The following is a 27,797-nucleotide window of genomic DNA, read 5'->3' on the forward strand; positions in this document are numbered from 1 at the left end:
TTAAGGCTTGTTTTCAGTACAAGGTCTCACTGTGTCCTCCACCTCGATGACCTCCATGATGAGATCTCTGATAGCCTGCACACTGTCCGCGGTCTCCTCCGGTGAATCCGTGCTCTCAGCGCCGCTCTGGTTCCCCGGCTCTGATGTTAAAACAACAGCGACCCCTGCCGGACCCTCTGGAACTGAGTCTAGAGGAGGAGAAGCATCCAGGGCAGGACCATCTTGCGTTTCGTTTCTATCCTCATCACTAGAAGGCGCTCCCTCACACGCCTTGTTATCCACAGCATTGTCTTCAACACATACGTCTGGGAGAACTTCAGTGTTAACGTCAGGTTGGACAACATGGACACATTCCTCTTCGACTTCAGATTTAGGAGGACTTGCGCCTTCACTTTCTTCATCTGCTTCCAAATGTAGAGTTTCAGAGGCGATAACGGGAGAAACGAGAGTTTCTTCAGCTGTTGAGTTGAGATAGACTGCTCGGTCTGTACTAACCGACGATCCCTCTGTAACTTCATCCTTCGCTGTCATAGAAGGTGTCTCTGGTTGTGAAGCAGATGAATCTTCTGCAGTGGAGGTGGTTTCTGGTTTGGTTGAGGAAACGTCAGTCTCTGAGACCTCTGGAATGGGTGATGTTGGTGGGACATCTGGTTGAGTTGTTTCAGAAACATGTAATGGTGATGCAGGTTCCACAGATTCTGGAGAAGACACTGTAATCGTCACTGTGGGAATGACTGAAGCATCATGTATCTGAGGGGTGTCTTCACTGACGGATCCTCCTGATCGAGAGGTGATCTTCTGCTCTGCTTGTAGAGAGAGAGTCACAGAGGCTGGTCTTCGTGGTGGGCTGGAGGGGGCAGAGAGGGGCGGCGTGCGGCTGTCAGCCAGGCTGCTTTGACTAACACACTGCAGGTCAGTACTGTCAGCAAACAGGTTGTTCTTCTTCAGACTGGCTGCCTCCTTCACCACTGTGCAGCAAAAACATAGACGAATAAGTTATGTGTCTCAAACACTCAAAAACAAACAGCTAAAAAGGTTTACTGTACCTTTGTTAACTTCATTATTCAGAAGGTTGAGCAGTATGTTCTCATAGACATTCTCCACTTGAACGAAGTTTGTGTAATCAGCAAAGACGAACTGTTCGAAATTCTGAAGCTCCTGCAAAAAGAGAAAAAAGTTTCACACAAATTTTCTCCACTACATTTGTGCAATAAGATCTAACTAAATCATGACAGGCTGAACATTACCAAATGCATTAACAGGCACAAACACATCATAATACTCTCAGCAAGGACAGAAACCCAAACGTGGACAGAATACCATATAAAAGTAGCCTGAAAGAGTTTAATAATAGTGTTTACAGTGCAGTAAAAGTTTACTAATTGACTTTAATTGGTTGGTTCTTTTTAGTTAATGAAGTCATTCATTTAATAAGAAACAGAGCTTGATAGAATAACTGTAGTTTCCAAAAGAAAACTGAATAGTGCTTACAGTTTTGCAGGCAGGCGCCAGGTTTCTCTTGATGGCTGGCAGAGTGATGTCAACCAGGGCCTCCTGGAAAATCTTCTTCCTTATTGTGCTGCTGTCATAGTCAAATTGCTAAAAAAGCAAATGTTTCCATAATGATTATGTCACATTTATTCGAATTATTCTAATGTTAAGATGGTGTACTGCTTAATGTCTACGCTTTGTAAATGTGGGCAAAGCCAACCTTGAGAACACGGAGCTTGGCTTTCTCCGTGACTGAGGCCTGTTTGTCAGGTTTATCCTTTAAGGCAGACTGAAGCAGGAGCTCAAATGTGTGCACGGCATTCTCCATCAACTAAAAAGAGTGGAAGAAACAACAGGCATGCCTCAGTTCATTTATATTCCCTTGACCTGTAGAGGGAACCAAAGTTCATGACAAGATGAGGCAATTCTCTCCATTGACTTCATTTTTGGTGGAGCAGTCTATATGACATTTATGATTCCAGGAGTAATTTCTAAGTTCTGAAAAAGATGCAATTACACTTGAGTCAGAAGGCCAGATGAACTATTTCATTACATAAAGCGTCTAAAAGCCTACCAACGCCCAGTCACTCTAAAAGCTGCAGATGACGCCCACCTGCTGCATTTGACTCTGGGTGCCGTGAACTACTCGTGTCGAGTTGGAGAACTTGAAGCGGTTGTGGAGTTCCTGGAGCTGTTCCTTCAGGACGTTCACGTGCTGGTAACAGTCCTCCATCCGGTCACGTCCCAGCTGCTGCAAAGCCTGCAAACGGACAGACATGACTCATGAGACCTCAAGGCAGTCTGAGTTCAGATGATCCTTGTTCCAACATGATTTAATTACGTCAGCTCTGCTGTCCAACACTTCACTTTGCTCTCAAAGGGAAAACCTGATTTGCTTCAAGGGTTGTGCAATGTAGCCTTGGCTACATGATAAATATTCAATTTAAGCACATGTGGCAGAGTGTTGTATTATTTGTAAATGTCCTGCACTCTCTTACACTCTGAAGTTCATCCGTGACTCCCCCCTGAGGGAAATCCTTGCAGATTCGGGTCAGCTCGTCCTCCAACAGCAGCCTCATGGCCTGGAAGCCTGCGCTGATCGGACCCATCAGCTCCTCCAGGATTGAGGTCAGGTATGGAGCCACGCTCTCTGAACAGTATTTCACGGCTGGCTCTGATACAAGAGCTTAACACAGACAGAAAGTGAGTCAAAATACCAACCAAAAATATTTGGTATGTCTCATTTACTACATTTACATGCATAAGAATATTTCAATATATTAATAAAATTGTAATTATATTTAATTTGGCCATATGCTTCCACTCCCACTGGTGGCCATTAAACAAGATTTTATCATGGTAAAGAAGTCCGAGTTCATTAGTTGAATAATTTAGAAAAGATTTTACTCATTTCACAAAATTGTAATGTAGTTACCACTCTCTAGATTAGTTTTAAACATATTATTCATAACATCAAAAAGAATAAGTAGCATATAAAGGAGAATATTATTCAATAAAACTGATAAATAATAAAGCAATGATATTATTCCCCCTAAGTCTGCTTTCACTTGAAATGCTTTGAGTTAATATGTTTGTTTGTTTTTTACCGTATTTTCCGGACTATAAGTCGCACTTTTTTCATAGTTTGGTTGGTCCTGCGACTTAAGTCAGGTGCGACTTATTTATCAAAATTAATTTGACATGAACCAAGAGAAAAAATGCTGCATAGAAACTCTATACTGCTCAGTGCTCCTGTAGTCTACCACTGAAGACAGAGCGCCCTCTCGTGGCTGTAGACAGTAATGTTTTCTCTTGGTTCTTGGTTCTAAATAAATGCGACTTATAGTCCGGTGTGACTTATATATGTTTTTTTCCTCGTCATGACTTATTTTTTGGACTGATGCGACTTATACTTAGGTGCGACTTATAGTCCGAAAAATACGGTAATTATCCGAGTCAAAAGTTTGGTGTTGGTAAGATTCTTTAAATAAATAAATCTGCTCTATGACTTTCTGCTCGTACCTTGCAGTTTAGTTTCCAGGAATGTTTGCGAGTTGATGATCTGGTCCATGTCTGAGCGAATGAGTGCCTCCTGCTGTTTGGTGGCTTCTCTGCACTCGTTCTTCAAACTCTCCAAACCTTCTCGCAGTTGCTCATGAACAAGCTCGTACGTCGCTTCCACAGTCTAACCACGCAAGGAAAAAAATAGAAAACACATTCACACCTTAAATATGGCCATCATAAACCCACTTCATCATGAACATAGAGCTGCCTTTGTTTTGTTGTTGCCTAATAGTCCCTTTTTAGAGCAGTGGCCTTTTCCAACTGGCACAGGCCATGAAAGAGAATTATTTTTCATGGTATAAATTATTATACAGAATGGACCAGCAAAATTGTTGCCTGAGTGTGACATTTAACACACAACGTGTCAAAGTTCTAAGAATAAACAGGAGGAGCAGAGGCTGATCTCACTGACCACAAACCACACCCTCTTCCTCTCCGGCTTCTTTCCCTTCAGCTTGGGCAACAGCTCGGTCTGCAGTGATGGCAGCAGCTCCTCCATCACTAGGTTAGCCAGCACCTGCAGAGAGGCAGAGGGAGTCACTACTGAAGATGATACCAGACTGAGTCAAGACCCAAAACACCCACATGGCACTGACTCATGGAGGAACAGCAGTGTTGAATCACTGAGTTGTTGTAATGTCATAGCAATAAAGCAGTCTTCAACAGACAGAACCACCACACACAGACGTGGCAGTTGAGTCCGTTATTATGCCATATTTGTAAAATGACAGCTAAATAACTGACCAAACTGTTTTTTTATGATATAATAATAAACAGTATATACACTATTTTATACAGTATTATACAATACCATTCAAAAGTTTGAGTATTTGATTTTGTAATGTGTCTGAACGAAGTGTCTTGTGCTCAAGGCTACATTTTTTTACAGTAAGAAATCATTTGTAATATGCTGATTTTTTTTTTTTTGTGCTCAAGAAACATTTATTCTTATTAATAATGATCAAGATGAATGGTGGCGTGATATAATATCATAATTTATGTAACAATATGTTATTTATTTATTTGTTAAGAAGATGAACATTAAGTACATTACCTCATTAACTTGTCAGGGTTTGTTTTGTGATAGTGACTAATTGTAAAATAGTTTTTTTTGTGCCTGTATTCAGTTTTCTTAAACAACAACACCTTGTCCACTAAATTAGCATTCAAAATTAGACTTAACAATAGTTAAAGGAAGGCAGAGGTGTTTCCTTAAGTAGCTAGCTACAGGACATCCTGTGAAAGACCCTGATGTGATCTAAAGATTTATAACAACAGGAGCTTTGGTCTGAATTTTTGTAAGGAACAACACATCAATATTTTGTGGTGCTCACTAGGGAAGTTATGCAAGAGTTTTGCGAGGCAATGCAAAGTTTCTTGAGGGAACACAAAAGTGCGTGCTAATTTAAAGGCAGTGTTAAGAAGGTTAGGGAAGTCGTGGCCTAGTGGTTAGAGTTTGACTCCTAACCCTAGGGTTGTGGGTTCGAGACTCAGGCTGGCAATACCACGACTGAGGTGCCCTTGAGCAAGGCACTGAACCCCCAACTGCTCCCCGGGCGCCGCAGCATAAATGGCTGCCCACTGCTCCGGGTGTGTGTTCACGGTGTGTGTGTGTGTTCACTGCTGTGTGTGTGCACTTCGGATGGGTTAAATGCAGAGCACAAATTCTGAGTATGGGTCACCATACTTGGCTGTATGTCACGTCACTTTTTTTTTACTTTGGAAAAAAGTATTAGGTTACAATAACCCTATTTAAAAATTTTTAAAGTGTTTCAATTGCTTTATTAAAGTAATGTAACTTATAAGTTCCTTTGCTTTTGCTTCAAATCAACGACAATGAGAAAGGTAATGAGTAAACAAACGTTTTGTGAGCGAGTACTAAGTTTCTTAGGGGAACGCAAAAATATTGAAATAACATTTTTCCTATAGCAATAACATTTGTCTTATTTTTTTCTGATGATCATGTCCTTCTGTAGTATCACCTTATTAAACAAGTTATTAAATAAAATATGTAAATTTTTAAATATTAAATTATCATTTCAATAATTCTGCCTATTTATAATTTATCTAACATATTTTAAATGTTGGTTACAAAAGCATGCATTTAAAACTTTCAGTCAAGCATGAAATGACAGTCCATTGAGGATGTTATCAGCATGACCCTCCTAAATCCCTGAGCGGCAGCTCTGTCCCGACTCCAGCAGCCTGCTGACCACAGTCTGATGCCTGTGTTAATCACAGTGCATTACTCCGTTACACTTCATCATGACTCATCTGGTACATTCAAAACAAGTGGACTCTGCTTTTCTGGAAACTCATTCAAAACATGCTTGTGAGTAATATGGAGACCAGGAGGCCCACCTGACAGTCAGTGCCCACCAGCATATCCCATGATTCATAGTGACCCTTCTCCTGCCTGTAAAAATGAATGGCCTTTAGGAAAGCCTGCACCTCACATTCCATGCTCTTCAGATAATCTGCAGAGACATAACAGAGGGAAGAGAATAGCTCTAATAGTTTTAGATTATTATATATATATATATTATTTATTATTGACATATTTTAAGATAGTGTCATTCTAAATAGCTACTTTTATCTTGTTTGTAGATAAAATAAACTAACTTCAAAAGAATACCCTTTCAAAAAAAGACACTTATTCAACTATTAGTATACTTAATTTAAACTACAAATAAAAAGAGATTACACTTTCATTTTACTTCTAAAATAAAGAAAAGTATACAGAAAAGTCTAAACTAAAGTCTATCTGGCCTATACTTATGCTAATTCATTTGACCAAGATTTACTGTATTGATATTTCTGATATCAATTTATAATTGATTATTTCTCCCAATAAGGGTTTATGATTTGACCCTTAACCCAGAAGTAAACAGTAACACTTTAGAATAGAGAACACATATTCACTATGTCATTAATATGTGCTTCATAAGTACTTATAAGCAGCCAATATGCTAGTAATATAAATGCCAATAAGCAGAAGAATTGGTCCTTACAATAAAGTGTTACCAAGTAAACTTTGGTGTGTATCTCATCCCAAACAGGAATGATAGGCCTACCTTCAATTGTTAGACTTATTTCGAAGTCTTTTATAATCTGAATTACAATAGCAGATGAAAGCAGAGTACAGTTATGTTTATTGTAAAAATGGTCTTTACATCAGTTTGATTTTGCTTTGTGTAGTGGTTATCTCTCCTCTCACCCACTACATGAACCATGAAGATGTGAAAGTGGAGTCTTTTGCAGTTGTGTGACGAAGTAGAAGATTATTGCACACATAAGGCTCTGCAGAGGCAGTGTAACCGCTAAGCAGCGAGTACACAGGAAGAGAGCATTGCAATTCTGGATATTATTAGTGTATCACCATGACCACCACAGAAAAACAGTAGTAAACTGATGCAAGAGCAGAGGTTGCCAGATGCAGCTTGAGGTATCCTCTCATCAGCCTCACTACTGTAATATAGCGTGTTGCTTTTGGTTGGCCATACAAAGAATTAGTCAGAACAGATTCAAGAAGTACTTTCAAACTGAGCAAACAGAAATTCTGTAGGAATCTTTCCCCTTGGGGTATAATTCACAAATTTGATCATAGACTACAAATGCCAAGTCAAAAGTGCACTCTGAGACCGAGGCAGTGGTGATCTGGTACCTTGGTTCTGATGTCGAATGCAGTCGTTCAGGATTGAGACGAAGCAGGCACGCTTCTCCTCCTGCTGGAAACAGAAGTACGAGTCTCGCCTGTAAGGTAGACTCAGGTACACAGGAAATGGAGCGGGAACTGCCACCACAGGAACGGAGGGCTCTTCCTTAGAACCTGAATGACACACAAACACTCATTCCAACGAGAAGAGAGAGATCAGGATGGAGAACCAGACAAATACTCACCATTAGGATCAGGAAAGGCCTTGTCTACGAAAGCAGTGTATTTCTCCTCTAAGGTCAACACGGTGCCCCCTGTTGGCAGGAGTTTGTGGCGGGCAGGGGTTCCCTTTGTATATGACTAGATGCATAAAATATTACAGCATCATGAGAATGTTCTGTCAGAAAAAGTGCCTTTTATGTGTAAATGATCGAAGATAACTTAAAACCTCCTGGTTATCATGTAGCTCCAAGCTATAGTCGGCACGGACCACAACAAATCTCTCTCTCCACTTTCTGTTGTCATCAAAGTAAAGCACGTTGTCCGTGTACAGGACCTCTGAGGCCTGCAGAGGCTCCTAGAAGTGAAACATACAGTACTAGTGTCAGTGAGAGTAAATAATGTAAGTGAGATTGCACAAAAATCATCACTTAAGTTGATGTACTCAGTGTCAGATAGCTATGCTTTCACCTTCTGTTTGAGGAGCTGGGCCTGTCCTGCTCTGTGCTGCTCCACCTCATCCTTCAGGTGGCAAAAGAAGGCGACACAGCTTTGCCGTCTGTAATGAGGACTAAAGTTCTTCAGCTCAGCCTCTGTCCGGCCTGCACAACACATGAAAGATCAGATTATCCTTGTAAAAAAGAAATATGCTTAACTGCATTGAATGTGCACTCGTGATGTACCTAAACACTTATTTTTATGGATTGACTATCATACTAAAGCACAAATTAAGAACTATTTTTGAGCTGTAGTGTGTTATTTGATATTGCATTTAAGGTAAATGGTTAAACTTTCTTTTATGGTGTCCTTGTTAAAGTGTAATTATACATTTAAGTGCTGAGTAATATTAATCAACTACATGTGCTTACTATATGGTTAGGATTTGGCTTAGGGTTACTTACATGTAATTATGCATAATTATTTGTTATTATAATTATAAGTACATAGACCATGTATAACAAGGACGCCTTAAAATAAAGTGTTACCATATATTTTTTAAAAATAATTAACTGTGATTTTCTCATGAAAAATGTTTAGTTACAAATATTTAAATTTAGTACAGAGGTGTTGTCAAGACCAGACTTTCCAAAACCAAGAACTAGGGCTGGGCGATATATCGATATAAAAAATATATCGATATATTTTTAGACGCGATATGGAATTAGCCCATATCGCATAAATCGATATAGTTCAAATTTGTGCTGCTCCCCGCGCCAGCGCGGGGGGGTGCAGGCACAGAGCCACTCTTCAACAAACATGGAGGAAGCAACTACGTCTGCGGAGCGCACAGAGGAATTGGTTAGTAAAAGAAAAAGCAGTGGCTCAGTAATTTGGAGATGGTTCGGATTCAAAGTATCAGATGAGCAACAACATCACGTTATTTGTAGGGAGTGCAATAAACAAGTTCCAGCCAGGGGTGGAAGCACTACAAATCTTTTTCACCACCTAAAACAGTGGCACAAACTGCAGTACGAAGAGTCTTTGAAACTGCGCGCTGCAGAAGCCCCAGCCGCAAGCCATCGACAACCCGAAAAAGCTCCAGCCCCGAAACAAAGCTCACTGCAAACTTAATTTTCCCGCAATGTGCCTTATGAAAAGAAAAGTGTCAAGTGGTGTAATATAACTAAAGCGGTGTCCTACCACATTGCTAAAGATATGGTCCCCGTTGCAACTGTGGCACAAATCGGATTCCAAAAGCTACTGAAAACTATGGACCCGAGATATGAGCTTCCCAGTCGCAACTACTTTGCACGAGAAGCACTGCCACAAATGTACACTGAAATCAGACAGAGCCTTGCTGACCGGCTCGCTAACGTGACCCATTTTGCGTTGACCAGCGATATGTGGTCGAGCAGGACGTGTGAGCCTTACATGAGCATGACAGTTCACTCCATTCAAGACTGGGAGATGAAAACAGAATGGTAGATTTCAGAACCATTTTTATTAGGTTTCCGTTATTGGATAAGAATTAGTGATGCATTGATGTATTTACCACTTTAATGTTACAGCTGGTAAAGGTGAGGTAATTATGACTTTAAAATGCTGGTTAGCCTGTTGTTATCATCAAGGTAACATATATATTTAGCTATTATGATAGACTATAGTTTTTTCTCTGGATTGAAAATAGCAAACTGCAAAGTAACTAGAAACTAATGTTGACACATATGCCTAGACATTGTGGAGTTTTTAGTGGAGTAGAAATATGAAGTAGCATTAAAAAATAGCATTAATATTAAATACTAAGAACAACAACAAGAACGGAACACGAGTAAATGTACATACAGTAGAGTCATCATTTATAAATTATACAAAAATAATAATACATAAAAATCACTTACATGATTAAAATTCAGAAAAAAATATAATATTTGATATTTATGATTAGTACTGGTGTTGATTAAAAAAATAAACTATGAAACAAGAAAATAATATTAATGTAGAATATTTCTAAAGCTTGATTTTGGATTAGTTGTATGAATGTGTTAAAGTGAAACCAGAGTCAAATTTCTCGCATAAGCACATTTGTTTAATAGTTATTTATGATTCTGACAGGACATGGCATGAATGACAAGCGTGTCACCCGGGCCATTTCTTTGTGCAAAAGAATTGTAAGCTGTTTTTCGTACAGCTGGAAGAAAAGGAGACATCTTGCTGAAGTCCAGATTCAGCTGGGTCTGCCAAGTCACCAACTCATAACCGAGTCTGCCACACGCTGGGGATCCAGGCAGCAGATGATAGAGAGAGTCCTGGAGCAGGAAGGAGCACTGGCCAAAGTCCTGTCTAATGACAAAAAGACCAGGCATCTTGTCCCTACCTGGCAGGACTTAGAGGTCCTAGAAGCAGTCCAAAAGGTCCTGAAACCTCTCCAGGACTTTACTGATGCTTTATCAGGTGAGGAGTACGTCACTCTATCATATGTGAAACCTGTGCTGCACCTTTTTAACGAAAGTCTCCTGGCATGTGAAGAGGGTGATAGCGAGCTTTGTAAATCGATCAAGACCAGCATTGTTGAGTACCTCAACAGCAAATATTCTGACCCAGCCACTACTGACCTTTTGGAGATGGCGTCATTTGTGGATCCTCGGTTCAGGGCCACCTACATCCCAAGTGAAAAAGTCGATGCATTAAAGCACAGAGCTGTCTTGGAGGTGGAGACGCTACTGGCTGATCAGAGCAGCTGTCAACCGCCTTGCCTATGTGTGCCCACTGTGTCTGAGCCTGCAGATGGAGAAGCAGCAGTAGCACCAAAAGCTAAGAGACTGGCAAGCTTCTTCAAGAAGCGCACAGCCACCACCACTGCACCAACCAAGAGGGAGGCTATTGAAAATGAACTGTCAAGTTACTTGCAGTCCGCAAGTGTGGAGAGTGACACTGATCCTCTCAAGTGGTGGAAGGATCATGAAGTTTTCTTTCCATCTCTGAGCCACCTGGCAAAAAAGTATCTCTTGGTACCAGCTACCAGTTCACCCTCCGAAAGGGTTTTCAGCTGTAGTGGCAATATCGTGACCTGCCACAGAGCATCTCTGAAGCCGGATGCTGTTGACAGGCTGGTGTTTCTCGCACAAAATCTTTAAACGAAGGAGGATACGCTTGTCTGTCTTCTAATGTCTACCTCAAGACAGCATTACTGTTTATCAAAGTAAAAAAAGAGGGGGAAATGTTTATTGAGTTGATAATCTGTTTCTTATGCAACTGGTTGAGACTGTTCAGATAAGAAATTGAGTTAACAAAAAGGAAAAGGTAACCTCAGGCTGATGTTTAAAAAAAATGTTCTTAAACTGATCACTTTTTGTTCTTTCTTTATATGTAAATGCTGCCCTTAAGTTACTAGGGTTTGTCATATTCTTTTGTGATGTTCGTTATTTGCATCTGTGGATTTGTTAGAAAGGAGAATAAAATCTGTTTTGATTTTAATAAGCCATTATAGTTGTAAAACTAAAAAAAATTTATATTGTACTTTTCTCATTTAAATATATTTATTTAGGAAAAAGATTGGCCTATTTTAATAGCCTATTTTATAGGCTATTTTTAAGATATTTTTTTTATTTAAATGTGCACCTTATGGAGCTTTGATTTCAAAAAAGGTACTCCTGTCCTATTGTTATACAGTATTATTATTTTATTTTTTTTAATTTTATTGTTATTTGAACAGCTGAGCATTTAATTATGAACCAGGTGAAGAAACCTGTTTACTATTTATTCAGTTGATTTTGCAACTGTTCACTGAAATGGCCGGTTTCAATAAAACTACTTGTGACGTCATATTTGGCTTTGACAGAACATTTGCTCTCACTTTGCGGAAAAAATATCGGGATATATATCGTATATCGATATTCAGCCTAAATATATCGGGATATGACTTTTTGTCCATATCGCCCAGCCCTACCAAGAACAATGATTTAACCCCTTGAGACCAAGATTCAGACCAAGACTAGACCCTTCAAGACCCAGATCCAGACAAGATTTAACAATACAGGAACCAGATCCAGACCAAGACTAGACCCACCGAGATCCAGATCAAGACTAGACCCTTCAAGAACCGAATCCAGACAAGATTTAACAATTCAGGAACCAGATCCAGATTAAAACTAGACCCATCGAGATCCAGATCAAGACCAGACTTGACACTTCAGGAACCAGATCCAGACCAAGACTAGACCCATCGAGATCCAGATCAAGACTAGACCCTTCAAGACCCAAATCCAGACAAGACTTAACAATTCAGGAACCAGATCCAGATCAAGACTAGACCCATCGAGATCAAGATTAAGCCATATTTTTATGAATATTAAGTGTAGTATACACTGTAAACGATTTCTGTTGTTTTCACAGTATTATTGCTGTATTATCAGAGAAAGCTTACTGTAGAAACAGTTCACAGTAAGTTGCTGTCAATTTTATAACTTTTGCAGTATTTTTGCTGTATTTCCAGCTTTGTCTTAGAAACTATTTACAGGACAGTTGTTGTCAATTTATGCTATTCTTTGAAAAAAACAATAGAGTGGGAAAATAATTACAGTAATCCTTATATTACTGTTAAATTTATGACAGTAATAATCCAACAGACAATAAATTTTATTTATTAATTATATATTTATTTATAATGAATTTTATAATACATAATTTAGGAGGTAACACATATATTAAGGCATTTAGCATATAGTGAAAAAAAAGTTTAATGTTTTATGTGGGTGTTTTTTAATTGTGTATCTTTATGGTTGCCATATTTTGACACAAAACCAACTAATCTCATAAATTATAGACAACAATTTTGTGGGTGGGAGGTAGTTGTAGAGATGTAGATGTCAATAATATAGGCTAGGTAAATAGATAAAATCAATTCCCATTATATTTTTTTATTATTATTATTTTGCTTTCTATTAAACACACTAATTACATAAAGAGCGGAAACGCACGGGATATACCTGGCAACCAGTCATCTAAACCATCGCAGAACCTGATTTTACCAAGTGAGACATGTTCCTGGGACAACATCTTTGTTGTCCCTGGAACAACATTTTGATTAACCAATCAGATTTGAAGAACCAGTTTATAGATTTTGTGAAGTTTACGCTTAAAATCTCTGTTTGGTGCTTGTACATCAGTGTCATTCATCTATCATTTCCTCTGATTTTAGGGATAACTCATGGTTAAGGTGTAGAGATATGGTCAAGAATTCATTTTTTGGAGTAAAATGTTGTTCCAGGGTCAACAAAATATGTTGACCTAGGAACACATCTAACTCAGCAAAATCAGGACGTGCTAAACCGTCAGCCCGCACTCATTTTCCAATTCATTTTCTGAGCCTTTGAGGATGAGCAAGACCAACAAGAACCAGTCAGGTGAGATATACAATTTTATTCAATATCTTATAGATGTGTATTTCTACAAGTTTCACCCCAAATGGGAAGATATTCGTTTTAATGTTACCACTAACGTTAACGTTAAATAATCGGTGGTGAGTTTGATAGTAGTTTGTAACACAACATTCTAACGTTAACGTTAGACAGTTAACGTTAGCCAAATACTAATTATCACAAGGTTTGCTGTTAATGTTAGTTAATACTTTCAAGTTTAGAACAAAGTAATCGAAATGTTCTTGTTTCTGAACATTTGTGTAACTTACACCGTGTGCATGTGTCCTTTCGCGATAGAGGCCTTAAACGCCTAAGCCTAAAGCTATGTTCGAAATCGACCTATTACACTAATGTTATGCACGACTTGAAGGGACAACCACAGTGTTTTCAGTCATATTATACATTTATTAGTACACTTAAAGTGAATACACAGGCAGTGAAAGTCTGATAGTCCTTCCTCAGACCAGACCTTCACAGGATTTTGCTCACTCGTTTTCATTTACTTCTTCAAGTGCACTAGTTTATTAATATCTGGATACAGCCACTGCCAACGGACTGTGGATAATTTAGTTGTATATTTGATATTGTTTGATATTCACGATAATGGCTATTATAATCCCTGTTTTTTGTCACTTTGGGTGCTTCTCATTTCTTATTTGTGACAAATCAGGTTCTCCCTCGAAATCGGGTCTCTGTTAGGACCCCAAGAGATCTCAAATTAATTGTAATAGGTAAATAAATAAATAATAATAATTGAATAGATTAGCCATCTTTTTTACAAGTAATAAATGAAATGCACAGATTGAATAATTAATACTAGCATTTTGAAATAAATTTAATAGCAGAGCTATAGAGCTCGGGCGTAGATGTCATGGAATGGTGCATTGTGGGTAACGGCGGCCATTTTAGAGGCAACGCAAAGCCGGTTTGTAATAAGATAATAGCAGGTCTCCAGAAAAAGTTATAGAACGTGACAAAAAAAGTTGCCTATACCTATACGGACAAACTTAATAATGAAGCCAAACAACGCTACTTAAAAAAAAAAAGAGGTTGTAGGCGGAATCGATCCCTATGAACACATGAAAGTTTACCAAGCCTCAGTTTCCCTGATAATTTCTCCTACCAGGTCTGTGGAGTGAGCGCTTACACCTCCGATCAATTAAAAAATTTAAAGTCACTGGAGGCTCACCTGCAGTTCACAAATGGATCTGCAAATTAAACGTGGAGAAAACAATCGTTCTCACTAAGGAAATGTTAACATTAACCAAGCATCGGTGGTGACACACACACACACACACACTTCTCATATTCTGCGAGCTATGAAGCTTGTCTATGCGGGTTTGTTACACTTCAGGAGTAATTACTCACCTATCATATATCCACTGTTTTCATCCGGTTGTTCTGTAATCTGGTATAATATTGACGAACATTCACCTCAGACACAACCCACCGTTTACCAAAACAAGACGCTTAACTTCCTATTTTGAAGTTCGTTCAAGTTTTTTTATTTTATTTTTTTAAACAAGTTGTTCAAATTTGTAAATACAGTCAGCACAAAAATATCAAAAAGCAAAATAAGTTCAGGATTGGGTCAAAAGAAATTTTTTAAACAAAAATACAGACACTAAACTGACTCACTGGCCAAAAACTAGAGAAAACGTAATGTGTGTGTGTGTGTGTGTGTGTGTGTGAGAGAGAGAGAGAGAGAGAGAGAGAGAGAGAGAGACAATACACAACATGTCTCATCATAACTATGTATTATAATATTATTGAAGGTGATGGTTTTCCTCCGTACAGCGGCGACCCAAGCCATCTGATGCCTCTTGGTGATTTCAGACACCTTGTGTTTTTTTTCCAAGTAACGTTAGGAAAATGTTGAAAACTAATATGATTCACGAGGCGTTTGCCCCGTCGATCATGAGACCGATTACAGCAGTTCACAATACAGCAATACTGAACCATTTTCCCAAAAATAATCAAAATTAATGACCAAATGACCAACATTACCTAATGCGTACTATACAGTACATCTACTTCCGTACCGCGATTCCCACAATGCATTGCAACGTGACGCAACGATCCCGATCTCTATTGAAAGCGATTTTTTGTGCTGCAAATCCATTTATCCCTTGCTGAAATTTCCGCTGTCTTCATGGAGAGAGCGCGTTATTGTTGCTTAGCAACGGCAGACGACTCAGGAGCACTTCTGCCCGAGCGCTTTGCAGAAGGAGAAAGCAGCGCTCCTAGCGTTTTCCACGCTTTTTTAGGCACGATATGTGAACGGCCCCTAAGAATGGATGACATGACCAAAGTACAATAAAAGTTTTTACTGTAAAATAACACATATCACAATATCTACAGTCTTGAAGGGTGTCAAATTAATTCAGTGAGATCATGCATTTTATCGAGGGAGGAGAAAGTCTGTGACTCATTCCTAAAGACTGAGCCATCTTTACCACTTGACTGCAATGCCAAAATGACTTGGCATAGATCAGCATTTTTCCACTGAGCAACCTAAATTCAAAACTTTATTTGCAACAGCTCTTGGGCTTGGATCCCAATTTCCAAGTTTTTAATGGGAAATATTCTTTGACTTTCCTTGGAAAAACATTTTTCTGCCAAGGACTAAATAGTCCGAAATTTTGATTGTCTGTATGAATCCACTGGCAGCAGCTACATAATATGTAATTTGCAGGGCACATTAGACATGCTATATTAACCATTACCACTGCTTTGCAAAACAGTGTCTAAGTCTTTAGAAAATGAAAGAATACAACTGATTTATGGTCCAGCTATGGTCACCATAATGACTCATATCATACAATTGATTTGGGATTACAAAAAGGGATGTTGTGGAGTCTAGATTCAGTGAGAGCCTGAGGAAAATTCATTTTTAATGTTGAACATTTACCTGAATGATATTTTGCCAATGTAAACATGTAACCATCGCTGATCTCATCTGCTAAAACTTGTTGGCATCTTGTCATCATTGTGGAGTTGTGTGAGAAAGTAACAGAAATCATTAGTCACGGATAATCTTCCCTGTTCATTTGAACCATTTGATCCGGTTAAAAAATTGGACTGAACGATTTATTCATAACTGACTGTTCAGTGATCTGATCGGATTAAAGTCTCCCTGTTCCTCACATAAATCTCTCATTAAATTAAATTAAATTAAATTAAATTAAATTAAATTAAATTAAATTAAATTAAATTAAATTAAATTAAATTAAATTAAATTAAATTAAATTAAATTAAATTAAAAAGAAGATACACACTCTGTCTTTCTTGGAGTGACAATTCCTGTGTTAAAAGGGAGCAAAGTTGAATATGAAATTATACAAACACAATAATCGATTCTTATCACCCACTAGCATATAAAGTAGAAATACAAAAACGACAAGGACAAGCAAAAAAAAAAAAACAGAATACTTTTGCCATCATCCTTAAAAAACTGAATTAACACAATATATTGTTTACATCTCAAAATAAGCAATAGGCAAGCTACATCAAAACACAAACAAGCTTACATTTAATACTGCAAAATAATCTACTCTACTAACACTATTACTGTTGCTTACTTCTTATTGGATCACAGTGTGTCACATTTCAAATGCTGAGAAATTGCCATCTTTAGAAAACGTATTGTAACTTCTTGAACAAAAGGAAAATTAAAACCAGTTATTTTAAAACAGAATTTCTGAAAGTTTGCTTATTTGAGGCAGATTTCTTTCCTCCTTGTAACCCCCACCCCCTTGTTTAAGGGAGTTTTCATTGTTATTAGAGTATTAGATTTCAGGGACTTTCAGGGGTAAAGTTGTTTTTAAAGATGCTTTACAAATAAAATTGGATTGACTTGAGCTGAATTGTATTAAGTGAGTTAGAGAAGAGACAGCTGCTCTGAGGAGGGCACAGACATGAAAAGTGGTTTCCTGTGAGGACACACACACCACACTAACTCACACTTGTGATAAGAGCACAACTCTTACCATGTTCACAACACTAGCACTGGCAGTCAGTACTAATAATAATGCACTTAGCATTTTGATATTGTGCCACTGTCTAAATCCACTGAATTTTGAAGGTTTTAAGAATGACCACTGCCAGTTATATCTTCTACAGGCTTAAACCACAAAGAGGAACAGTACAAGAGAGCAAAAGTGTATTAAAATGAGGATGTATCTAATACACATCCCAGGAAGCTTTTTTATGGAAAAATTAATACACAGTCTTTATGTTTGTCCTCAGCATCCTTTCATCTGGACTGAGATTTCAAACAGCTACCAGTGATAGTGGTATCTCTGTATGGCAGTGGGCCTTTCTTGGTAATTGGTATAGCTAAATATAATTGGTGCCTATTACAGGTCCAATGTAATTGCAGGATATATTGATGCAGATAAATCAAGAAACCAGAGAGAAAAAGCTGAATCATTTATTATAGTTATATACACACACTACATATACTACTTTTGAACAGTAGTATATATACGGTTCTATACTATATACTATATGTAATGACAATATTTTTAACAAAAGTCACTTATGCTCACCAAGGCTACATTAATTTGATCAAAACTATGATAAAACAGTAATATTAACAATTAGATAGTTTTCTTCTAGAAAGACAAAAATGTTCAGGTGGAAAAACCTGAACCTGAAAAAAGCTTTTTTCTCCACCTGAACATTTTTGTCTTTCTAGAAGAAAACTATCTAATTGTAATCATTAAGAAGACAACATGAAAATCTTTGAACTAAACAGTAATATTGTGTAATATTATTAAATAGTATGTGTTATTTGTGAAGTGGTCACTTCCTGTGAACCCAAGGGCTGCTAACTTTCGAGGCAGCTGTGACATCAAGCGGAAGGTTTAAAGGGGTCATATGATGCTGTTGCTAAAACATCATTATTTTGTGTATCTGGAGTAATGCAATGTGTATAAACAATTCAAAAACACATTATTTTCCACATACTGTACATTAATGTTGCTTCTCTATGCCCCGTCGTTCTGAAACGCGTTGATTCTTACAAAGCTCATCTTTCTGAAAAGCGTGGCCTGCCCTGATTGGCCAGCTATCCAGCGCATTGTGATTGGTTGAATACCACAAGCATGTGACAGAAAAGTTACGCCCTTTACCAGGTTCAGGAAACATTCCTCTGTAAAATACGATGATGCATACACTCGAATATTTGGGTTGAACTGTTCTGGAACAATGTTGTAAATAAAGTTTTACCACTAATTTCTAGTTGTGTCCTCTTTTGGAAGATCAAACAATGTAGTTTAGCTTTTGCAACGAAAAACACAGCGTCTCCACGACATGCTGCCGGTGGCAACAATACTACAGCGAGAATATAAGTTATGCCTTCTTTCTTTGTGTGACCATTTGGGCGGTGTTATGCAAATCCTCCCACATCGTGACATAGACATGTGGGGGCGTGTTCAAATGAGCCGTTTTAGGAAGGCGTGGCTGTGCATTCACTTTTATAAAGAATATCTCTTTGGGTTTGAGACTTTAAATGTTTGTAAATTTACAGATCTTCTGTATGCACAAACAGCTTTTATCACTCCAAAGACAAAGGAAAACATGAAATCATATGGTGATAATGATTTAAATTACCATCTGAAACTCAAAATGGAAAGTAACGTTAGGGGTCAGTATGCTTTTTTATGTTTTTAAAAGTCTCTTGCTCACCAAGGTTTTATTTATATTTGATTTATATGTTATTTATGGCAAAGCTGAATTTTCAGCATCATTACTTCAGTCTTCAGTATCACATGATCCTTCCGAAATCGTTTCTGATGTGTTGATTTGATGCTTAATAAACATTTATTCTTTTCAGGATTTTTTTTTTTTTTTTCATTTTTATTTACTTATTTATATGAATAGAAAGTTCAATTAATTGAAATGGAAATCTTTTGAAACATTCCAAATGTCTTAAAGGGATAGTTCACCCAAAAATGAAAACTCTGTCATAACCTGTAAGACCTTCCTTCAGCTTCATAACATTTTGGTTGAACCACTGATGTCATATGGATTATTTTAACAATGTCTTTTAACCTTTCTGGGTCCATAAAACATTTCAGTTCTGTTGCTGTCTATGCAGGGTCAGAAAGCTCTTGGATTTCATAAAAATATCTTAATTTATGTTTTGAAGATGAACAAAGGACTTGCAGGTTTGGAACAACGTGAGGGTGTAATTATTTTTTGGGTGAATTATCCCTTTAATTTCACTTTTGATCAATTTAATGGTTGCTGAATAAAAGTATTAATTTCTTGCAAGAAATAAAAAAAAACAGTCTTACAGACACCAAACTATATGTATATCAATGTCAACATAGACAACAACATATAAGGGGGCAGATGGTCACTGGTGAACAGCATGTTAAATGTATTACGTCCAATTATGAATTAAGCAGATCTGTGTCTCCCTGTGCAATTCATAAATACAAACTGTTTTGCAGACTATTGCACATCTGTACTTTAACTTTGGTCTTAAACTTCCTTCATCTCCCCACACACAAACTAGTTTTTAAATAGCCCCCGTCTCCAGTTTCTCCCCTGATCACTGGTATCCTGACAGAGGATGGTGTCTGGGACTTTAGTTTGTTGTTTTATATGTCCCTTATCCTTAGCCCTACATATGCGTGTTCCCTTGATGCAGGAAAGAGCGGAGCGAAAGAAAGATGTGAAATCCCTTGAGGTCAACAAAAACAATGTTTCTAAAAAAAAACATATCAAACACTCAATCATGCAACCCAAAGCTTAGTGAGAAAAAGAATAAAGCATCTATATTTTATGTGTTATATGTGATGTCATTTCCTGATAACTGTGCTGCTAACATCCGAGGCAGCTGTGAAACCAAACGAAAGGTTCAATATAAACTTTACACCTCAGCTGAGGCCAAAGATTTAATCTACCCTCTGAAACTGAAAATGGAAAGAATAGTGCTTTGCATTCCCTGTATAAACAGTCCTCACAATGGGACTGGAAAAAGGGTTTTCTCTATCAGCATATTTCAAAATGTCCTACACCCTGAGATGCTGCCAAAACATGACATTTATAAAAATGACAGTAAGATGCAGAATTTATAAGTAAACTGAGTGTTTGCATTGAACTGCTGCTTTCTCTGTGCCATGTAACTACAACATTTTTCAGTACCAGTATCTCTGAAAGCTGTAAATATAATCCTAGTTAAAAGATGTAGGATATATTTCTAGCGCATTACTCTTCAAAAAGAAATGTTCTTTACTGGCATTAATGGTTCCATGAAAAATCTTTAACATTAAAGGAAACTTTTGTTTTTTTCTTGGAAAAGTTCTTTAGTTTATAATAATTTTCTTTACATTATGATGAAAAAAAAATTGTTATTTTAAGAACTGATCACTGAAAAGTTCTTTGGGGAACCCAAAATGGTTCTTTGGCACTGCTTTGAAAACCCCCTTTTGGAACTTTTAATGCAAGCTACTTGTAGACAGCCAGCTAATTATGCTTTATTGTCTTGTTTTACAGCACTTTATAATGTTTTACAGGCAACACCACTTTTATTATTCTTGTTGATGTTGACTTATAAGTCCAGTGGTTTGGATGGCTAGCAGAGAAGAGCCTGCTTTTCCCATCACCTCTTGGCTTGCTGAAAAGATCTGTAGCCTGAAACGCCCAACGAGGGAGACAGGCAGCTCCATAACTAACATATCAGATAGGAATGCTCTCTTTCTCTCTCTCTGTTATCCCTCCAGTCCAAACAAAAAAATAGCATGTGGTTCGGCAAATGTGAGAAGTTCCTGTAGGAGCTATATTATTCTGTCAGTGTGGGTTTGTGAGGGAGGATGTTTCAACCATTAAAAGTTGTGAATCCAAACTGTAATGTAGCAAGCTGATCACTCAAGTAATATATATAAGTCTGAGGCCACAGCGAAAATCTGCGATACAAAATCAGATTTAATAACAGATTTAACAATGACAAAAATAACAACTTTATTCAATCTATCTTCTGTGTCAGTATTCAATGCGTGTTCAACGCATGCGTGTGATGCTGCTGACGCAGGAGCTGGTTCTGACTAAAATTAAAAAAGAAAACAGACAGTACACGCACACACACAAATGTGGGGTCAGAAAGAAATATCTTATCAAAAAATGATCTTAATTTGTGTTCCGAGGATGAACAAAGGTCTTACGGGTTTGGAACGCCATGAGGGTGAGTAATTTATGATAGAATTTTCATTTTTGGGTGAACTTTCCCTTTAAACTATCTCTCAGTGTTGAGCTGTTCTCCTCTGGAGGTTTGGGATGAGGTCCCAGAATGAAGCTCTTGTTCCTCCCAACTTTAAAATGATTCACTGACTGATACTCTTCCCAACAGCATAAACACACCCAAAAACACGTTTTTCAAAACTTCTTAAACCTCTTGTTCCACACTGTATGCACAATTTATGATTTTCACCTGGTGGACGATAACACTCTTTGAGATATACACTGAAGGAAGGATCTGAGCCAAAATTTCACAAAGATTTGGGTGGGCTCTTTTGATTTATCAGTAACTATCAATAAAAAGGACCAATAAATAACCACTAGACCACAGTCTAAAAAACATATAGAACCTAGAATAGCTTACCGACCAGCCAAGAATCATCCTAGCAAACACACAGAACACCCTAACAAATGGCTACCTCACCCTAGCAATGCCCTAGTAACACCCTAGCAAACACCCTAAAAACACATAGAACAACCAGAGCAATCACTTTTAACACCACACAAACAAACATTATACAGACTACCTAAAACACCCTAGCATCCGCATAGAACACCTTACCAACCACATAGCAACACCCAAGTAAACTCCCTTAAAAAACAACTCACACACCCTAGAAATCACCTTGCAAAGCCTTAGCCGAGAACACAGTGAAAACCACATAGAACACCCCAGCAACACCCCAGCAATCACCTGAAACCCCATAGTAACAGTACAACAACAGAACACCCTAGCAATCATCTAGACATGCCCTAGCAAACACCCAGAGCACCCTAAAAGCCACTTCTCAATCATCCGAAACCCCCTAGAAAGAGCAAAGCAATGCATTAAAAAAAACACTCCAAGCAACCTATGACATTCACCAAACAACACCACAGCAAACACACAGAATACCTTTAAAACACACACACACACACACACCCTGGAAATTACCTAGAAACAACCTAGAAATTACTCAAAACCACCCTAGCAACCCACTTGAAAGCCATCAGAAACCACATTTCAATTTTCACAAGAACGCACCATTGACTTTTCTCTCCCAAAAAAAGTGAAGCAAATCTGGTGTTTACTGGTGGAATCTTAATATTTATTATTATTCATATTATTATTGTTCTTTTTTTTAATTAAACAAATCTTGGCAGGTTCTGTAGCTCATTTATGAGGAGCGTTCTGCATTGTGTGATAGGAATGTGTTCTAATAGAGACAAGGATAAGGCAATCTGCATATCTTCAAGGTGTTTGGACACATTTGTATAATTATCTTCTAATACCTGCTGCCAATATAACAGCAAGGGGACAAGGAACAGAGAATGATTGAGTCATATGATTCCTTTCACAAGAATTTGCTCAAGTTGAATAAGACACCTCAGCAAGGTGTCATAAACCTCAGTGGGCACAGACGGCGGCTTAAAACTGAGTCCATCATGCTTGAAGTAGTGCCGTCACTGAATGTGGACTAAAAATCTTCTTATAACCTAGTCAGCTTAAAAAAAAAAAGGTTTTCTATGAAAATAATCTGAATATCAGTTCATGTGATGACTTAACAGCAACACAAACTGGATTCCAACTGCATTTCATCAGCAATACGTCATCTATTAATCTGGTGAACTGGTGAAGTCACAGTTCACAAACATTCAAGTTTTAACAAAGTGGTACTGTGCTAAATCTCTGATATACGTGACTAATAAATTATCTTTATTATGGAATGTAATTTTAAAGGTTAGTAGGATGCCATTCTAACTGTAAAGTTAGCTGGTCAAATAAAATGATGCACTGATTTGATGATTACGCACCTGCAAAAATAACTATACATGCATTTAAATATATGTATTAAAAAACTTATAAACATATCTTACAACTAAATTTTTACAAAGTTTATATATATATCCTAGATAGCGCCAAAATCCATGACATGTTTAAGGAGTTGAGTGGAGGAGGGAGTGGGGAATAGCGCATCATAATTAAGGACACATTCTGTGCAGCTTTTATGCTGGAGCTGTTTAGATTTTTACCATCTGTTACGTCAGCCCACACCCCTTTACTGCTTGATGTCAATAAGTTTTCATCTTAATGATGACCGTTTAATGCCATGTAATGAACTGTTATGAAACAAAAAACTAATGTTATCAAACATACAGCATTCTAACATCGCACAGACCCTGGAGTGATCCTGGAGTCCTCATTTAACTTGCATGTGTATACATTGGACAGCACTGACTAAATACATGCCAGGGCCCCCCCCAAAAAAGCCAAGAGGACGTGGCAAATAACTTGAGTTTTTGTAGCACAAGGGAGCTATTCACTCCAAGACTGAAGCCCTTTCTGTTTCAGTTTATAACCCAGAGTCTTATTCTGCTAATAATTTACTAGCTGAACCACATGAATGTGATGTCACAATGTCAGTTTTTATAATTAGTCTATCATACTCCTTTGATCATAATATAATATTTTAATCAGTCCACCTGTATTAGGCATCCTTAATATCACTGCAACTGGGGACATTATAGTTCCTAGAACAACTATGTGCAGTTCGTTCAATTACACTCCCTTGAAATCCACTTTTAAACGTATAAACCAAAGCTCCCATGCAAACTACTTTAACTTTAACAGCAACCTTTTTATCCAGCATTCATAATGCTTTAAGTCAGCAAAAAATTGGGACTAAATATTCAGCTGAAAAGATGGAACAATAAAGAGAAGTGAATGTTGGAATGAGTTTCCACTCTGGTTCAATACTTTCTGTTCACTGCTGGCCAGATGAAATAAGAGCAAAACAATCCCCATTATGCAGGAACAGCTGTGCTCCCCATCAGGGGAAGGAAAGCCATTCTCTGCAGTATATGCGCTCAGAATGTGTGACATTCCAGTGAAATCACATACACACTTCAGTGCATTCACAAAGGTAATATATCAGTGATTGTGAGAGTGTGGCAAAAGAGCAGTGGAATGCATACTTGTATATGAATATGAAATGGAAATTTTGTTAATACTTACATTACAGTCTCCATGTCAGACACATTAGAAAGACCCACTTTATATTAACTGTCTTTACCTACCGTACTTATATGTGACCCTGGACCACAAAACCAGTCTTAAGTGTTAGCTTTTCGAAACTGAGATTTATACATCATCTGAAAGCTAAGTAATTGATGTATGGTTTATTAGGATTGGACAATATTTGGCCAAGATACAACTATTTGAAAATCTTGAATCTGAGTTTGCAAAACAATCAAAATACTGAGAAAATCGCCTTTAATATTGTCCAGATTAATTCTTAGCAAAGCATAGTACTAATCAAAAATTACGTTTTGATATATTTACGGTAGGAAATGTACAAAATATCTTCATGGAACATGATTTACTTAATATCCTGATGATTTTTGGCATAAAAGAAAAATCTATCATTTTGACCTATACAATGTTTTTTTTTTTTTGGGCTATTGCTGAAAATATACCCCAGCGACTTAAGACTGATTTTGTGGTCCAGGGTCACAAATAATTGTCAGGTACAGAGTGTTTATTGTGTTCATGCTACAGTATATTGCAAAACCCTTTTCGGGTGGGATACAGGTCAGGTTAGGGACAGGATTTATGGTATGGTTAGGTTTAATATTGAGTTAAGGTAGGGTCAACAGTGTAATTATAGATGTGATTACAGAGCTGTAATTACATGCAGGTATTTTTAAATGTAAGTACAATGTAAAAATATTTATAGACATGTACACAATAAGGACATTGTATGTCATATAGTAGTTAGTGACACTTATACATAAAGGAGGCCCTAAGTTACTAAATTTGCACCAAAATAAAAAGAATATGCTGATATTTAGAACAATACAACTGTTGTTTATATGATATTTCTTAGATATTAAAGGAACAGTTTAGCCAAAACTGAAAATTTGCTCAAATTTACACACCTTTAGGCTAACCAAGATGTGGATTAGTTTATTTTCTTCATCAGAAAAGATATGAAGAAATTTAACATTACATCACTTGCTCACCAATAGTACACATAATTCTGCAGTGAATGGGTGCTGTCAGAATGAGAGTTCAAACAGTTGATTAAAACATCACAATCATCCTCAAGTAATGCACACGAACCCAGTCCATGAAGAAATAAATCAATCATTAAGCCGTTTTAACTGGAAACCATTGCTTCTGGCCAAAATACGAGCCCATAATTCTTCCAGTGAAAAAGTCCATCCACCAACATATATGTTTAGTACTGTTTTCACTTGTATATAATGCTTGATCAGTGTTTATTTTGTAAATGATCCAAGACAACTTTTTATCAGACAAGGCGACTTTTTCACTTGAGAATGCAATATTATGGTTAGAGGAGTCGTATTGTAGCCAGTTTGATGTTGAAAACATTAATGACGTTAATTGAATTTGTTTATTACAAGCATGCAGCTTTTCTCCTCACAAGATGTTGAACATTTGTAGACATGGTTTTATCCGCTGTTATTCTGACGGCACCCATTCACTGCAAAGGACCTTGTAAACAAGTGATGTAATGCTAAATTTCTCCAATTCTTTCAGTTGAAGAAAAATCTCATCTACATCTTGGATGGCCTACATAAACTTTTAGGAAATTTCCATTTTTGGAAACTATTGTTTTAATTACAACCTGTATCATTACAACAAGGTTCACAAAATGAACAAGGTTCATTATTTGACGTGATTTGTGTGACATGATGTGTAGCCAAGTATGTTCTGCTCTGAGTATGAGCTCTGCATTTAACTTATTCAGGAGCACACACACAGCAGTGAGTAGTGAACATACACACACCGCCGGAGCAGTGGGCATCCATTTTTTGCAGCAGCACCCAGGGAGCAGTTTGGGGTCCCCCCCCCCAACAATACCTGCCAATACAGAGACTCGAACCCCTAACTTTTGAGTTAAAAGTCTGACTCTGTAACCATTAGGTCACACCTGCCCCATTGATTTATGTAAATGCAGAGCAGTGACTAGTCATGTGGAAATGGAAATATTAAACAGCTACTGCATGATGATCAGCTCATAAGTGGGTTAAAGGTGTGGTGGGCGTGTGGTTTGGGAGGGTGTGCACTCTGCATCAACTGTGTAACCTAAACGGATGACATTTCCTGCACTACAGTAGTTCTCAAACCCATGTTTGATGTGTTTCGTAAAGTTATTATTGGGTAAGGTTATTCTTGGAATTCAGTTGCCTGCAATAACTGATATTATGACATAACAATTTAGTGGTTATTGGTCTCAGCATTAGACATAAGATGCAATCGTTAGGTCCACAGACTTTATAGTGCCAAATGAAAGCTCGTTTACCTCGTATGTAGCTTATTTTACTCTCGTCCAACAGACTGGATGAGGATGCTCCCATTGTGCAGAGTGGTTTGTCGCGGCGGTCTCGAGCGGAGGCGTTTTCCCGTTTGTCCGGTTCGGTTTTGAAGCGCAGCGCCTATTTTGACTGTCAGATAACGGTAATGACGAGCGCGAGTAAACTGTGACTCGAGCATCTCAGACTTCCTCAAACTGCAGCGCCGCCCGCTTTATCCTCTCAGCTCTGTCTCAGCTCAGGCCATTCTATACAGCACTGTATTGACGTTAAACTGCTTGGTTTCTTAATGTATTTAATAAACACCTCAAAAACAGTTATTATCGCAGCAACAACAAAAAGTTATTTTGAAAATTTTTACATAAAGAAGGCAGTAGGTTATAGGCCTTTAACCGTCTGGCAAGATATGACAGACAAATGTTCATTTAAAAAGTATTATAATGTAGAACAGAACTTAGTTCATATTTGTTTTAATCAGCCAATGTATTCTAGGGATCGTCTACAAAGTACAAAACGAAGAAAATAAAGCTGGGGTGCGTCCTCTGGTTGGAATTACTCATAATAATTAAAAAAGATGCGCACAAAGAAGAGTCGACGCAAAGTTTCACACATGTATTTTGTGTGTTGCTATTCAGGATGAATTCTATATAAAAATAACCAAAATAAATGAATAAACACACAAATAAATAAGTTTACAAGTTATAAGGGCTCTGACGCTTATGTTATTACTCTACTCCCCCTAGAGGCAAACTTTGCAGTAAATGTACTTGGAAAATTTTAATCTCCATGGTGTTTTGTGTTTGGAAACCCATTGCCAGATTAAAAAAAAAATTAATAATAATAATAACAATCCTGATACTGACATAACATTTTTACTTTTTATCTCATAATTATGGCATACCTCATATTTTGACTTAGTCATAATATTTTTTTTTATCATAAGT

The 27,797-nt window shown here is 37.6% G+C and overlaps 1 protein-coding gene across 1 annotated transcript; it reads right to left on the bottom strand.

The window, feature by feature from the left end:
- Positions 1-27,042, bottom strand: LOC132155051 (protein Niban 1-like). The gene is made up of 14 exons (XM_059563823.1): positions 26,844-27,042; positions 7,901-8,031; positions 7,659-7,787; positions 7,456-7,570; positions 7,220-7,384; positions 5,917-6,032; positions 3,968-4,072; positions 3,514-3,676; positions 2,490-2,677; positions 2,105-2,251; positions 1,712-1,822; positions 1,492-1,599; positions 1,047-1,158; positions 1-968 (listed from the first exon to the last, which is right to left on the bottom strand). Exons 1-14 carry the CDS (start codon positions 26,896-26,898, stop codon positions 1-3), a joined length of 2,613 nt encoding a protein of 870 aa, XP_059419806.1. The 5' UTR covers positions 26,899-27,042.
- Positions 27,043-27,797: the final 755 nt, after the last annotated feature.

This window comes from Carassius carassius, chromosome 12 (genome assembly GCF_963082965.1).
Source record: "Carassius carassius chromosome 12, fCarCar2.1, whole genome shotgun sequence".
Classification (NCBI taxonomy): domain Eukaryota; kingdom Metazoa; phylum Chordata; class Actinopteri; order Cypriniformes; family Cyprinidae; genus Carassius; species Carassius carassius.

Excerpts from the sequence above, each read along its gene's own strand:
- LOC132155051 (XM_059563823.1), bottom strand. The coding sequence starts at position 26,898 with ATGGGAGCATCCTCATCCAGTCTGTTGGACGAGAGTAAAATAAGCTAC. Across the intron at positions 3,677-3,967 it reads GGAAGAGGGTGTGGTTTGTG|ACTGTGGAAGCGACGTACGA; the intron begins GTCAGTGAGATC and ends TTGCGTGGTTAG. Across the intron at positions 969-1,046 it reads GAATAATGAAGTTAACAAAG|TGGTGAAGGAGGCAGCCAGT; the intron begins GTACAGTAAACC and ends TTTGCTGCACAG.